Source organism: Lissotriton vulgaris, chromosome 4_1, assembly GCF_964263255.1.
Source record: "Lissotriton vulgaris chromosome 4_1, aLisVul1.2, whole genome shotgun sequence".
Lineage (NCBI taxonomy): Eukaryota > Metazoa > Chordata > Amphibia > Caudata > Salamandridae > Lissotriton > Lissotriton vulgaris.
The window spans coordinates 1,836,258,501-1,836,275,324 of NC_141691.1; the positions used below are offsets into that span (position 1 = coordinate 1,836,258,501).

At 44.8% G+C, this 16,824-nt stretch overlaps 1 protein-coding gene across 1 annotated transcript in view; it reads right to left on the reverse strand.

Moving 5' to 3' along the window:
- Positions 1 to 16,824, reverse strand: part of LOC147724598 (eukaryotic translation initiation factor 3 subunit H-like) — a 504,872-nt gene that overhangs the window by 213,195 nt on the left and 274,853 nt on the right. The window contains exon 3 of the mRNA XM_086966137.1: positions 8,569 to 8,736. Coding sequence (XP_086822263.1) covers positions 8,569 to 8,736 — 168 coding nt within the window. The remainder of the gene's footprint in view (positions 1 to 8,568; positions 8,737 to 16,824) is intronic.

Sequence of the window (16,824 nt, forward strand, 5' to 3'; positions counted from 1 at the left end):
GGGTGAAATTTTCCAGTGATGACAATATTGGTGGAGGTTCCTCTTCTTCTGCCTGTGCCAATGCATCTTTGCAGCTGTCCCTTTCCTCCTTCAGCCCCCCCCACAATTTTAGCAATCTTTTCCTCAAAGTAGATCGCAATCTCATCGCATAGTTCTTGAGTAGCGACCACCTTATTACTTGTACAGGTGGGATGTGAGAGATCCCTTACGATATTAAAAAGGGTTTTGGTACTGTTAGGGGACTGAAGAATAGTAGTGGCATAGAAGTGTGCCTTGGCTTTGGCGATGGCTCCTTCATATTTTGCCTGTTCCACTTTCAACAATTTTTTATCCAACTCTGAATAGCATCTACGCCATTTCTTTTATGCCTGTCGGCGTGCATTGCGTAGGGATTTCAGCTCCACATTAAACCAGGGAGCAGATGGTTTCCTCTTATTCTTTATGATTTTCAGAGGGGCACGTCTATCCAAGGTCTTTGTGATTACAATATTTTTGATAATTCAGATCTACCGATTCCTCTGGATCATAGGAAACATTGCTCATAAAAATAGGCTTTGTTTTATCCTTTGGTAATTTAGACCAATTCCGTCCCTTCCTATAAGTCACCGGGCGCTCCATACCCCTCCGTGGGTATGGAGATCAGGAAGTGGATTAGGGAGTGGTCAGTCCAGTGCTGAGGTAGGATATCAATCATCCTGGTCTCAGTTTGGTTAGCGAAGACCATATCTAGGATAAGTCCCCCTGAATGGGTTGGTTTCTGTACCAGCTGATCCAGGCCCCAGTTTCCACAGTTGTCCTTCAGATCCCTCAGGTGACTCCCCAGAGATCCATTGTCCCAAAAATTAAAGTCTCCCAGGATCAGCATTCTGGAGTGGGACAAGGCAAGGGCAGCAATGGTGTCAAACAACGCCTGGTATTGTGTTTCCGCACTAGGTGGTCTGTAGCATATCAATCCAGTCAGGATCCTACCTTTTGGTTCTTGTAGGGAGAACCCCAGTAGTTCTACCCCCGCCACCCCATCGATCTGTAGAGGGGAAAAGTCCCACTTATCTTTATAGATCACTCCAAGCCCTCCTCCTCTTCCCAGTGGCCTAGGTTTATGAAATAGTTTGTATCCTTCAGGGCATGACAAGCCCAACTCAACAGAGGTGTCCACAGTAGTCCACGTCTCCGTTATGAATAGGGCATCCAGGTCCATGTCATTTAGCAACGCAGACACTTCCAGGTGATGTTTTACTAGGGATCTACTATTGATCAACCCACAATCCAGCAATACAGCAGACTGTAGTAGGGAATTTTGGGGTATTCCCTCTGAACTCTTACCTATGGCCAGTAGCTTGTCCCTAGAATACCTACAAAAGACAGCGGTCTTGGCCCTTGGCCCGTCCGGAGCACGGACGGGCACAGACGGGCTTTCCTCTGGCGCTCTTCCGGCGCGACGCTGCGCGCGTGCACTGCGCGCCTGCATACTAATCTTTAAGTAGGGTGTGGCTAGAGGCACTCGCAAACACTAGAGCATTAGTCCCTATAGCATTTCAAGCCTACACCCAAAATGGCGGTCGGGAGTGAGGCAGCACTATATTCACCCGAGTAGCGAGTCCTGTGGGGTCTGTTGCTTTGGGAGCAATGCGAGCAGAGGGGGACAATTAAGGGTTCTACACAATTAATTAGCACAATCAATTTTAGTCAAGTCAAGTCAAGTCATTTATATAGCGCACTACATACCCATAGGGTCTCAAGGCGCTAGAGGTAGGGTGGGGAATTACTTGTCGAATATCCAAGTTTTAAGTTGCTTTCTGAATGCTAGGTGGTTCTGAGTAAGGCGAAGGTGAGTGGGAAGTGAGTTCCAAGTTTTAGCTGCCAGGTAGGAGAAGGATCTACCTCCCATGGTGGTTTTGTTGATGCGAGGTACAGTAGCAAGGGCTTGGTTGGAGGATCGTAGCTGACGGGAGGGGGTGTAGAAGGACAGTCGTGTGTTGAGGCATTCGGGTCCAAGTTCATAAAGTGCTTTGTGTGCGTGGGTTAGGAGGCGGAAAGTAATCCTCTTATTTACGGGGAGCCAGTGGAGGTTTTTCAGGTGACCAGAGATGTTTTCTTTACGCGGGATGTCTAGTATGAGCCTGGCTGAAGCGTTCTGGATGCGTTGGAGTTTTGTGGTGGGACCGGCGTATAGGGTGTTTCCGTAGTCCAGGCGGCTCGTGACCAGTGCGTGGGTGACCGTTTTTCTTGTTTCGGTGGGGATCCAGCGAAATGTTTTTTTGAGCATGCGAAGAATGTTGAAGCAAGATGAAGAAACGGCGTGGACTTGTCTGGTCATCGAGAGTGAGGAGTCCAAGAGGACGCCCAGGTTCCGTGCGTGGTCCGTCGGGATAGGAGCTTTTCCAAGGGCCTCCGGCCACCAGGAGTCATCCCAGGCGGAGGGGGCGGTGCCTAAGATGAGGACTTCTGTTTTGTCTGAGTTCAGTTTCAGGCGGCTGTGCTTCATCCACTCGGCTACTTCTTTCATTCCTTCGTGTAAGTTGGTTTTGGCGGTGTTAGGGTCTTTGGTGAGTGAGAGGATCAGTTGAGTGTCGTCAGCGTAGGAGATGATGTTGAGGTTGTGTTGGCGAGCAATGGCCGCAAGGGGGCTCATGTATATGTTGAAGAGGGTGGGGCTGAGTGACGATCCTTGTGGCACGCCGCAGATGACTTCAGAGGCCTCTGACTTGAATGGTGGGAGGCGGACTCTCTGGGTTCTTCCGGTGAGGAACGAGGTGATCCATTCCAGTGCTTTTACTTGGATTCCGACGTTTCTGAGGCGCTGTAGAAGGGTGCTATGACAGACTATGTCGAAGACAGCGGAGAGGTCGAGGAGGATGAGGGCGACTGTGTCTCCATTGTCCAGTAGAGTTCGAATGTTGTCTGTTGCAGCGATAAGTGCGGTCTCAGTGCTGTGTTTGGCTCGGAAGCCGGACTGTGAGGAGTCGAGGGATTTGTTGGTTTCGAGAAAGGTGGCGAGCTGGTTGTTGACAGATTTCTCGATGACTTTAGCCGGGAATGGAAGAAGCGAGATGGGGCGGTAGTTTTTGAGTTCGGTGGGGTCAGCTGTGGGTTTTTTCAGAAGGGCGCTGAGTTCTGCGTGTTTCCAGCTTTCCGGGAAGGTGGCGGAGTTGAGGGAGCAGTTGATGACATCTCGGAGGTGTGGTGCTATGATGGAGTCTGCTTTGTTGAAGATGTGGTGAGGGCATGGGTCAGTTGGGGATCCTGAGTGGATGGAGTTCATCAGGCGGATGGTGTCCTCAGTGGAGATTGGGTTCCAGTCGTTAAAGATGTTCAAGGGGGGTGGAGGTCCTGCAGAAGGTTGGGTGGGTTGGTCTCCGGGTCGGTTGTCGAAGCTGTTGTGCATTTCAAGCCTACACCCAAAATGGCGGTTGGGAGTGAGGCAGCTCTAGATTCACCCGAGTAGTGAGTCCTGTGGGGTCTATGTTGCTTTGGGAGCAATGCGAGCAAAGGGGGAGCGAGGGGGACAATGAAGGGTTCTACACAATCAATTAGCACAATCAATTTTAAAATTTTTAAAAAACGAACAAGTACTTCTAAATATACTTTTTTTAATCAGCAAGGTTCTATATTGGCAGCAGCAGCGTAACCAACCTATTTGTTGTCCGCGCGAGGCTAAACTGGTTCCTTAAATAGTGTTTGTCCAAGGGCACTCACAAACACTAGAGCGCTAGTCCCTATAGCATTTCAAGCCTACACCCAAAATGGTGGTCGGGAGTGAGGCAGCACTAGATTCACCCGAGTAGTGAGTCCTGTGGGGTCTATGTTGCTTTGGGAGCAATGCGAGCAAAGGGGGAGCGAGGGGGACAATGAAGGGTTCTACACAATCAATTAGCACAATCAATTTTAAAATTTAAAAAAAACGAACAAGTACTTCTAAATATACTTTTTTTAATCAGCAAGGTTCTATATTAGCAGCAGCAGCGTAACCAACCTATTTGGGCAGTCTGCCACACCCAGACATGTTGTATTGTATTTATCAATACCATTCTAGGAAGTCCTTCAATTATATTTTTATGACATCCTTGACATTAGTTATTTATTAACTTCTTGCCATGTTAACCGAGGTGGCTGGGAATTTGCAATGGGAAAAAGGACTTGGGCAATTTTTCCAACATCAGGGCTTATAAAACATCTTTTATACGGACCCTGCCTATATCTACTGGACCCCACACCCCTGGGATACATAGGAGAAACTTTAGGGGTTCTGAATATGTAAAAATATTGCAGTTCCTCACTCCACAGTGCTCGTAGCACAAAAGTCAATTTTGGGACGCACTTTACTATGATGTGAGGAGTGAAATGTGCAATTTACCTAAAGAGATTGCTCCGGTGAATACATGCGATTCCACCCCCAGTCTTGCCACTCCAGTCCAATCTGATGATGTGGTTTTTAGGGGGTACTAGAACGTCAATGAGTGGTGAGGAAGATTCTGTTAACCAGGTTTCAGTGAGTATTGTCAGGTCTAGGTCGTGTGCGATGATGAGGTCGGCTAGGTCTGCTGCGTGTCTAGGGGCCGATCTACAGTTCAAGAGTGTGCATTTAAGCCGGGGAGTGACGAGGGAGGAGGAGGGGTCCAGAGTGAGTGTGACTTTTTTAAGATTGTTGGCAACGATACCTCTATTGTTTTGTGTGGAGGACCTGTGAGGGTTGGGGTGGATAGTATGGATGGGAAGATGTGTGGGGGCTTTGTGGGTCGTGTGAGCGAGTTCATTAGAGTGTAGAAGGGAGCGTATGTCCTAACCTGATGAAGGCATGGGAAGAATAGGCGGGGGTGTTGAGTAGAATGCTGGGCACACCGTTGGTATGGGTGTACGGGTAGTCGGAGTGGTTGCTGGTGGGTGAGGAGGTGTGGGAGGTGTATCCGGGAGTGTAGTATGCTCTTGTGTGTGATTTGGAGAGGACGTAGGAGAGGGTGTAGCATGTGTGATTAGGAGTGGCGGGGTGTTGAGTAGAGTGTTAGGCACGTCGTTGGTATGGATGTATGGGTAGTCGGAGTGGTTGGTGGTGGGTGAGGAGGTGTGGGAGGTGTATCCGGGAGTGTAGTGTGCTCTGGTGTGTGATTTGGTGAGACCGTAGCAGAGGGAGTAGCGTGTGTGATTAAGAGTTTTGCAGCTGAAGCTAACTGAGTAGTAGGTGCGGTTGTTAGGTGAGGGGGTGTGGGAGAAGTAATAGGGGTGGGATGTGTTCTAAGGGTGGATTAGAGGGGGGTGGGAAGTTCATTGAATGGTCGATGTGGGGAGACCTTTTATACGCCACCTGATGAACACAGGGGTGTTGGCTGGGCTGGGGGGTTCAGAGTTTGTGGTGGATAAGTGAAATAGGGAAGGTGCAGGGGAAGAGAGAGTTAAGGAGGGGGAGCTGTTAGATGGGGAGTGATCTCTGTCTGAAACCTGTGGGGGAACAACTTCTATAGAGGGTGCGTGAGTGGTTTCAATATTGGGGTGGGGGGGAGGAGGTGTCGTTGTGAGGCAGGGTGGCGGTAGGGGGAAGGATGGAGGAGGAGGGGCTAGAGGTGGGGGGCTATGGTCGTTCCGGGGGAACTAACAGATTGAGTAAGGGGTGAGTTTGTTGTTACCGTTGTGCATGTTGGAAGTCTGCGAGGGTTAGGTGAAGAGAGGAGAAGTGCGTTGGAGGGGGGGGGTAGAAAAGTTGCGGGAGGAGTAAGGCTCTGAATGCCGTGGTGGCCAGGTGGGAGGATGGCATAAGGGGTAAGAGTTGTGGTATCTTGGGTGCTAAGTGTGGGGTCAATTGGGTGGGAGTAGGAGGCTTAGACACATGCTCTTTAATAATGGGGAAGATGTTATCAAATAGGTTAAGACTACTGTCCGTGGACTGAATGAGAATAGTTCCGTTATTGTAAATGGTGATGGTTGCTGTCGCTTGGAAGAGTTCTGATGGTGAAATGGAAATCACTATACCATGTGTTGATTTCCTACTGGAGGAAATCGAGAGGAAGGCTTTCCTCCATTGGGCTCTACGTTTAGTGTAGAAAATTATGTCGGAGGTCGTGATCACATTGTGTAGTGGGAAATAGGGATCAACGAATAGAGTTTCTGGGTGAGATTTAAAAAAATTATGTTTGAAGCGTTTGGCAGAATTTTTCAAAAGATGGGGGGGGGGGGGTTAATGATATTGTAGATGTGAGTGCCTGTGAGTTCCATGTTATGAGCTGTGGTGTAGGTGAGGGGAGTCTGTTGTAGTGTAGGCTAGAGTGTCGCAGTTGGCTGGGGTTAGTTCTGAGTCAGGGTTAATGTCTTAAGGATGTGGAAGTGGTTGACGCAGTCTACGATGGCTGACTTTTTAGTCAAGAGCTTAGTAGAGGGTTATGCAGTTCTTTGTTTGTGTCCAGAGGAGGACAGATGGGGAGGGCATAATAGTCCTACTTCAGTTGTTTTAGTCCTGTTTAGGTTGCCATGAGAGAGACAGGCCCGTGAAGAAGAGTTGTAAAAAAGGCCCCCTTGGAGGTGAAGAATGGGTGGGTGAGAGGGCCACTTGCCCTGTTTAAGAGGAGCAGAAATCCAATCTGCCATTTTGGGGAAAAACTAGCCCCCAAAACCACTGCCCTGCATTAACAGATAAAGGTGCCATGGGAGAGCCAAAAATAAATAAAGAAAAAGGTTACCTTGGTAGCGTTGTTGTGGCAGTAGACAAATTGTGAGAGCATTTAATTAGGTCGATGTTTTGTCCGCTCTGTGGTCCATAAGATCAGGTCCCGTGAGGTTGCTGCGGCTACGTAGGCAGATTTGGCGACTTGAAGATCTGATGTGCAATGTGCAAGCCTGAAATGTGCAGTCGACGTTAATTAGTGTAGGCTGTTCAGGCGTGGGGCGGTGCTGCACCTCGAACTCTCCCGGAGGTCCAGCAACTCAATCCTCAGGGAGCTCGGCAGGCACCATGACCCCGCTGTCACGCCTAGATGCAGAGCACTCTCCGGGGGAACACCGCTGTTAGAGGCCGAGAGGGCATATATGGAACAGCGAAGAAGCGGGACGTTTGATCCCCGCCTCCTACTGCGGGCAACGAGCTTTCGCCACCCAGACCAGAAGGAAGAGGCAGCCGCTGCTGTGTGTGCAGACTGAGGAGACGTGCGGAGTAGATTATTTCTCATCTCTACTTTACTTGTGTAGTATTTAGCTATTGCCAGTGGCTAAAGTATGTCTGCTTTCAAAGTAAAAGCACAGGCTAGACAATGATTTATTAACGGGAGCTATTTACGGGAGCCTCTACCCCCAGCAACTCATTGAGTTCGCTTTGGACTACTCCACTAGTCAGAGTGTCAATTATTATTAAACAGATGTACTTTGTGCATAGTTTTGGGTATAATAGTAAGGTAAAGCCCCAGGACACATGACTTTATTGTTAAAATTATGACTTGCATCAGTGATCTCAGCTTGTCTTGGGGTTCGCCAAGAAGGCTCCAACTGCTGTTCAGATAGAATACAATTGAAAGCCAAATATTTAAGTAAACAAAATCCCCCAAAAAATCGAAATACTTGAAATGTTTTTAGAATTCTAAAGCCAATGAACTGTTGGTAATCCGCTATGGTACTAATAGTTCTACTTAACAAAAGTAGAATAGACGACCACCTGAATGATAAGAGTTTGTGCAGAATAATGTCATACTGAAGGCGAAAAAGGCTTAGGAGAATTGTTATACTACTGACTTTCAAGCAGGTTAGTATGTAAGAAAAGTATATACTCTGAACTGAACAGCTGAAGAGGAAGCATTCAAGTGAACGGTGACAAAATAAAAACAAAGACAGACTAACAAGGGGAAAACTCACCCCGATGACCTAATGTTTCCAGCCACTACGAGTATACTGTAACAACTTGCTCTGCACTGTAATCCAATTGTTAACACACTGAAACAATTTTGGGGCAGCTCACAAGATTGATTGTATTCATTAGTAGTTTTTCTGACAGATACTGGGGACGTTACATTTACCTCTCAGCTGGAAACTATATGCACCCCTGCCAGATATGGCAAACTGACTGTTTGGGGAGGAGGGACTATAATGCTTAAATTGCCTAAGAGTTCCGATACACAGCAGAACATCTGGTCTGGAGAGCTAGAGGAAACACCATTAAATCAGTTGAGAAGAAAAAAATCTTTGTGCAAAGAAACAGCCCAGGTTTTGTGTGCTCCTGTCATATTTTAAAAAAACTTGGTAAATGATATTATGATTGGTCAGTCACGTACAGAGCCAGACACTTCAGCAATCGAGGTTTGTTAAACATCTGGTGCAGTTCCACAGCCTTCCACGCAGGAGGGGAGGGCGGCGAATAAAACTGAAGCAGCTACTCTGGCATTCCAGAAGGTACACATCAGGGCTGCGATAGCAAGAAAAATAAACAGAGCGAAGGAAACCCTGTCTAGACGGAGCTGCTGCGGAGGCTGCTGCAGACACAGGGTCGGTATTTACTTGGAAAAGATTGCCAGGCTGCGCGCGCACCCTCGGCTGCACAAAACATTAAAACACTGGAAAGGGAAGAGTCCCAAGACACGGCGTCGGCGCAGCACTTACCATAAATAAGGACGACAGACTCCTCTATTGCATGCTGGTAGCTGAACTGGGAGTCCAGGAGCGCGCGGCTGACGAAGGAGCCGTAGTACGTGGACTGGTACCAGCCGACGTGAAGGTGGTCTATGTTCACGTGGCGCAGACTCCGCATCATTTCCATCTGGTACTGAACTAGAGAGGGGAAACGAGAGCATGGTCAGAGCTGGTCAACCCCAGAGACGGAAATCACAACACGGTGTCGAGTCCACTTTTGTCTTGAATGAGAAATGCCATATTTGGGAGCGTTTGTGTGATGCAGAAAAATCAATCAACAAGGAGTATTCAATTTCAGCCAAATAACATGTTCACACTGTGGGAATAAGACTTAAAACAGCACCCAGTTTCACTTGTTTTCCCGAGAACGTTGCTCCATTGCAGTTTTCCCCATCATTGAGCTACATAGTTGCTAGTCCTCAACATAAGTCATCCAAGACCATGCACAGAAAGCAATTAAACACAAATATACCCTCGCTATGTCATTGCAAGTCACGCGCAAAGCGCCAACATAAACCGATATGAGGTCCTCCAGCTCATTCCAAGGCAAAGTGTTCATGTCATCTTCCCTCAGAGGGGCAAGCACAACCTCCCCTACATCAGCGGGCCCTATACGGATGTGCCCAGAGTATTTTTTTTTTTAGCAAGCAATTAAACAGAGGGCGAAACAACAACCCCTAGTTGGGACAACCAAAATGAATCCGGCCTTCCTCAAAATCATCTAGACATCCTATGCACTAGACTCTAAAGACGACTAGAGGGACCTAGTTTGAGCATTAATTAATCCCTCATACTTTGGTATAAAAATAGCTATACTAAGATCTTTAAAATAACTTGCTTTTAACCGGCGTTTCAATCCACCCATATGCCGTTTCTAAGAGCAGTAAGCAACACGTGTTACTATTAACCATTTTGCTGCAGTCAGTTTACAAGAGGAAGAGTTCTCCCAATATGGTTTTAGGTCCAGAGGGGAGAGAAGAGAATAAACTAAGCAAAGAGAATACCTCTGATTAGACCTATATTACTTTATCACAGGAATCTATCAAAAGTATTGTGAAAACTGGATGCTATAGAAAAAGAAAAAGGACTGTGATTACTTCAAAACATTATTTTATTATTTTTCTTTTCTGTTTTTGTTTTATCAGTTTAATTGTTTATACATAAATACAGATTATTTTGTGACACGAAAACATATTCATAAATAACAAGCTTTCAAAATGAAGTGTAGATTTCATAAAGTGCAACCTACCACTTAGTCATAAACTGATCTATACACTGTTTTCCAATCTGTAATACATGTCCAGATCTTTGGTGTGTACGGCCGTATTACAGATTGCAAAACAGTGTATAGATCAGTTCATGACTAAGTGGTAGGACCTCTCTTCTTCACATCTATAGTGGTCTACCTGATAGATTTTGGGTTAGTCTTATGTAAGGTTCTGTTTATCTATCTATATTTGTCTTTTTTTTTTTAAAAGGTAGTGAATGTAGAGGTATGCATGATAGAATGAATGATAATAGGATAAGATGATTTGTTAGGGGTGTTTTGCTTTAATTGCACTTTATGAAATCTACACTTCATTTTGAAAGCTTGTTATTTATGAATATGTTTTCGTGTCACAAAATAACCTGTATTTATGTATAAACAGTTAAACTGAAAAACAAAAACAGAAAAGAAAAATAATAAAATAATGTTTTTAAGTAATCACAGTCCTTTTTCTTTCTCTATAGCATCCAGTTTTCACAATACTTTTGATAGATTCCTGTGATAAAGTAATATAGTTCTAATCAGAGGTATTCTCTTTGCTGCAGTCAGTTTACCAATCGCTTATAAGTTAAGGTCGAGCTTGCCTTGAAATGATTCGATGTCGCGATCAATCAAGTGGCTAACTCACAGCATCATCTTGTCAGCTACAACCAGCTAGCTTCATAACACACAGGATAACATTCAAACAGTGCACAGTACAATCATGTCGAACTGCATGCTGCAGAGTCACAGCAATGTCATATATATAATATATAATAATATTCCACATTTGTAAAGCGCAAACAATTACCTGTAAGGATCTCTAGGCGCTGGGGGCCGTCGGGAAGATTAACCTGAGTCACATGGTGCTGGGCTAATCTGCCACCGTTACTGGGGATCGAACCGTGATCCCCAGATTCCAGCGTCAGTCGCCCTGGCCGAGGCGCCACACCTCTCCCTGAGAATGTCATGAACTTGCTGGACTCCTATGTTAACATACACCACCTGCAATCCCCTTCCAACATCAGATCTCCACAGCCCAGATGATGCAAAGTGCACTCTTCCTCCCACCACTGGCATCTTCAATAAACTAGTTAAAGAACACGGCAGTGGTGTAAGCCTGCCTCCCAGAGAAGCAACTGCCCAAAGGAATACTGATAGTGCACCCCCACCTTGGCCCTCCTCCATCATGTCCTTAACCCCTACAGACAACACAAAAGCGGCATTCTGTGGCAAGACAGATGACAAAAGCAAAGTAAATGGTTAAGAGCCACTACAGTAGAATCTGTCAACTACACTATACACTGCGGTATGTAGCCTTATATTTCCTTCCGACTTAACAGCCTCATACACACGTCACTATACAGCTAGACTGTCACGCACAGAGGTCCGTCAGTCCCAATCTTTCTAGGGACTTGTGGTGGATCTCATCAAGGCAAAAGACTACCTGCCCATCCAGGCACAACATGTTAGAGAGTGCCTTCACATCCAAGGCTGCTCACGAAGGAGCTCCATTCCAAACACGTCTGACTGGAGGAAGACCTTCTGAAATGTCAGCCTGACTGGAAGAGCGACTTGCCCCACTCGGCATCTTCCTAGGAACTGGCCCCACAGCGTGCCATGCCCCTCTATTGAATCTTACCTTCCTCTGAGTGGTTATACAGTCAAGGGCATTATAGTCTCCCACTACAAACAACATATGCGTAAAGGTATCCTATATACGGTTAGTCCTCATCTAGAGCTTTAATATCAACCTTGAAATAAGACCGTACCACTGACTTCCAGCAGAACTCCTCATTAATTCATTCCCCCACAATAAGATGACTTGACAGACACATAAATAAACAGCACCTATTTAGACAAGAAACATTAACCTAACGCAACCAAACGTACACCTGGAATTGCCCACTGGTTTAAAATTTTTATTGTAAGCGTGTGGTACAAAAAGAAAAAAAAAACATGCCCCACCTGTACATGACCGGGTAATGTTTCCAATACCTTAATAACCATTGTATGTAAACATTATAAGAAAGTGCTGGTCCTAGGATGCAGGTGTACTTAAAAACGAGATCCACGAGATCCAGCGAGGGTGCAGCTAGGTGCCGAGCGGGTGCTGAGCGTTGCGGGCGGTGTGCCATTGTCGCTCCCACCCCCCTCCTGTGTTCTATGGGGCGTGGATCTATTTCTTTACAAACTCCTAGGTTCCTCGCAAAAGAGGTAAAAAAAACCCACTACTTATGAGTTTGTTTTTCTTTCTTTTTTGCACCATTTTTACACATAGTGCTATTTTTAACTTTCACGACCTTTGGCAGGGCGGACCTTAGCGCGCCCCTCCTGTCATTGGCACACTCGCTTACCGGTCCTGATGAAAGCCCAGTAAAGTACACATAGAACGGGCAGAAACATGTTGACCTTCTCCACAGGGTAAACACCAGTATAAAGTAATTGGCTAGTTTCCCTTCACATATCTTGTTTTTAATATGTCAGGTTGACCAGTGAATAAAGTTTTTTTGGTACAACCTCTGACATTTTTAAACCCCAGCTTTTTTCACACTTCATCTTCACACAAAAACCTGCTCCGCAGTCTCCTGGCGTCGCAGCACACCGGGGAGGTATTCGATCTCTCCCGGTGGACCCGATGATGAAGCATGTCACCACTAGGGTGAGTGAGGGTTTCCTGAAAAAACAGTGTATTTTTTCTTGAAATTGGTCTTACCACCGGACCACTTACAACTGGCCTCAGACTTCACGTGCGACAACCACCTCTTTTATATACTTTACCTTCACTGTCACTCTTCCTTTGATTACCTGTATATTGCTTGGGGACTAAGAGTGCCCTAAAACCCTCTCTCTCCTTTTGTTGATATGTACTTAAAAACCCTCTTTGGACAAAAAAACTTTAAGAGCGCTTGAGCAGTCAAAAGGAGGAAGAGGTCTGACCCACGCTGCTCTATATATGTACATTTTTTAATCTATGAATCTCATTAGAGGAGGCATATTATTTACTAGACCTGTCTGTAGGCGGGACTGAAGGATGGAAGTAGAATTGAGACAGAGAACATATGGATAGGCTCGATGACTATAGACGAATATGCTCAGCTGTGAGGTCATGCTGTATGTAACATTTCTCAATGCAGAGCATATCTGTCACGTCGTAGTTGATATCGGTTCCAAATTGTGCATTTACATTTAGCTTGATCAATCAAGTGAAAAGTAATTTTAAAAACTGCCTAATAAGTGAACAGAAATCATTGGATTCTGACGCAATATTCAACCTAAAAGAAGGTGCACCGAGCACTGCGTGCCCGCACACACACACACACACACACACACACACACACACACACACAGCAATCATGGCGTCAGCTAGTTATTGAGGGGGGCGCTATGCAACAATTCGTGTTACTCCCACAAACCAGCTTTCCTACCACATGCAAAGTAAGAGCCGGTGTGCGTCTCAAGGCGTCCGTCCCATAAAACACCGCCAACGGCTGCCATCGATCCAGCAGTGAACGCACTCGGAATTAATGGCCCTATTTCATTTCTTTTTACCACATATTTTTAACCTCTCGAGGGGTTAAGCTTCCTCCTGACACCATTTAATCACGTCCTGATCATCTCCTGTGAAGGCATCGGGCAGGCAAACGCTGTTCTTCATTATTTATAAGGCACTTAGGATGCATCCATTTCGAAAACTTATGTTCTAGATACAATTAGGCTATTCTTTAGCAGCTGTGAGGAGTGTGCCTAGAACAGCACAGAACTGTGCGCGTGCCTATAAACGCTGCTCGCTTCTGCCGCGTGATGCATTGCCTTATGACCAATACCTTTTATTTCACAATAAAAGCGCCTCTTTCTTCTTTCCAAGCGTTGCAACGGACTGACTCCGTGCTAACGGCTCCGGCGGTTACACCCAGAGCCCAGAAAGGCAGCCGTCACCAAACACTGAGCTTACCGGAATGAGTGTCAATGCCGCTGCCACACTTTACAAATCAACCGAAACACATTGAAAGAATCTGGCAGGTGGTTTTTGAGATGCCGCTTCTCTACCCACAATCCTTCAGCAAGTTATCAACGAGTAAATAGCATTTTTACGTAATTGGAGTTCACAGCGAATTAGGCCACAAACAAAGATTTAAAGGAACCTAAGTGATGACACGAGATTTTTCAAGCAGTGTAATGGGGAGAAAACGTCGAATGTCACTGTGTCCGTCTCACGAGAGCCATGCCGTGAATGAGCTGCATGGGTGCAAAATGGGGAATAGCTTGAAAAGTGAGGCACATTGGCTCGAGACCTCAGCCTGATTTACTTAATCAAATCTCAACATTGCACACCATCTCTGGTGTGATGACACTTAAATCTCCAATTGATTTTGCACGGTCTGGCTTTAATCTGTTTAAGGAATGCTTTTACAGTCAAATAGGTATGCAATATCCTAGTCCTTTGCACAAGTTAAAGTGACAAGTTTGATCATAGAACGCTCAAGAAGGACTATTTTAGTGCACAATAGCAAATTGTCTTCGGATCCTTACTGGTGTATTGAAAAAATAGAAGTTAAATGTATTCACGCACTGCTGAATGTAGAACAAAAAAAGAATATTCTAAAACTGGATGGAAATATTTAATCCGGACTAAATCCTAACTATATTTTAACAACCGGAAGACCATATCACTCAGTATAAACAATACTTGCAACACCACACCCAGTAGAGAGCATAATCCCCACAAATGTGTTCTTTAAAACAAAATGTATAACGAAAGTCAAAATGACCACCATATAATGCAAAAAGAACAGTCACCCATAAGGGCAGATCTTACAGTAGGCACAGGGCACAAGTCCTACAAAAAGAATTTGGGGGACGCTGACGTCACAACAGGAAGTGACGTCACGTAAGGTGGCTTGCACTTAGTTGCAGTTTATAGTTATCGAGCTCCCGCTAAAATAAGTGGAGGAACGCCGCATATCCGCGTGGTACCCCGACTCGAGCCCTGAGTAGGCCTAAACCCCGCTTTAGACGTAATCTCCGATGAAAGTGTTAGCAATGAGTGAATACATCTGAGAAGAGATAGCGAACAAACGGGGACCTACATTCTGCAAAGAGGCGGAAATGTTAGATGACATGTCATGTACAGCTAAGACATGGCAGTCATGTGCACACGTTGGAGGGCCTTACTCAAATATCATATGCATACAAAGCAGATACTTTGGGTATGGATAAACAGAAGTGCTAGGGACTGCCATGTTTTCAAAAAAGCAGCCGGAAGGATTATAAAACAAAAGCTTTTTAAGTCAAATAATAAAAATAATTCAAAAAATGCTATCGACTTTGTTTTTACTTGCAACTTTCTGGAAAATACACATTCACATTTAGGGTTCCTACAACAATACCACCATATAAAGTACACATTACATTGATTTCTTACCAGATAATCCCCTTATTTTTGGAGGGAAAGCGTGTTAATTTGATAGGAATTAAAAATACTGGACCAGTCTTAACGGGACCAGGTACCTGGGAGCTCGCAGGTGCATCAGACAGCGGGACAAACAGAAATCCACTAAAATAACTGTTGGATGCTCAACGTGTGGATTACCAACAACAACCAATACTGCACTCAGCAAGTAGGCTTCAGTTTTAAACATTTATATCACAGGTTTCACATTTAGAAAAGCAAAAATGAGAAAAATATTTTTCACTTAAAAGAATCTTACAAAACATATAGTCTGGAAACATAAGAAGAATGTAATACATTATAATATGCTGTGTATTCTGACAAGTATTTCAAGCAGCACAGCACTACAAAAGCACAATAACCCTAACATTTGATAATGGAACCTTTACCATCAAATTTACCTCACTTTAAATTCTCAAAATATTTAGAATGATGCGACTACCCAAACATGCCATAAGAGTGAGGACACTAGCAGATGTTTCCTGCATTGTGGCCACACAACACACACCCCATGCAGAGCATTGGTCTCTTTCTTTTGAAGGCTCAAGGACCACCAGTATTCCGTGTTTAGAATAAAGATTTTGATCAAGGCCCATTTCTACAAACAAACATAGTATACATGGCTTTCTAAACCACTCACACTCAGTTTCACCAAGGCATGAAGGGACAAGTTAGATGGGGTGTACAACTGAAAAGAAGTGAAAAGGAGGATGAAAAATCTATGTTTTCAGTGAGATGCAAGATTCTAATTTGCAAGTGAAAACTGACCATTAAGAAGCCCACGATGCGCCTGCAACAAGTTCCTGTAAGAATCTATGTAGCCTGCCTCAAAGTAGAGTGGCAATTAGAGACTTCCCTTTCTATATCCCTCTCGAGTTTGGATGTTTTTCTAGAACCATGGCCCTAATTTGTGACTGTTCTAGTACATAACTGTTTTCATACTTCTGACACGTTCTATAACTCTATTAAAAAGACATCAAAATGAGACCGATCTGTACGAAAGGAGTTCGCTCAGGTGCCAATTCTAGAGAAATCAGATAGCTAGAAAAATTGAAAGGAATTATCAGTGCGAAGTTATAAAAATATCGGAGACACCACCTCGCACTAACGTAAACTAATAGTACCAGTGGAAGGCACTACTACAGACAGCAGAATTGAACAAACTAGCAATAGTCCACCTAATATGCTGATTTTATCAATATATACTTGGGCCAAACAATTACCGCATGCCCTTATAGTTATTAAGATGATTCTATAAAAAACAGTTAGTACGGGGAACGGCACAATAATGTTATATTAATCAGCATGACTCAAAAAACAGTGATCACTCTTAAGGAGTTAACAATGGAAGTATAGCACCTGGCATACAAAAGGGTCTAATTAGTCCAGCTTCAGAAATAAAAGCATCAATGTCAAAAGATCTTTTAACAAGTTATTAGAGAAAGGGTTTCACTCAATCTATTTTACATTTCAATCATAGAATCAAAATAGGATTAGCAGTTTGTAGAAAATTAGTACATGATGAAAT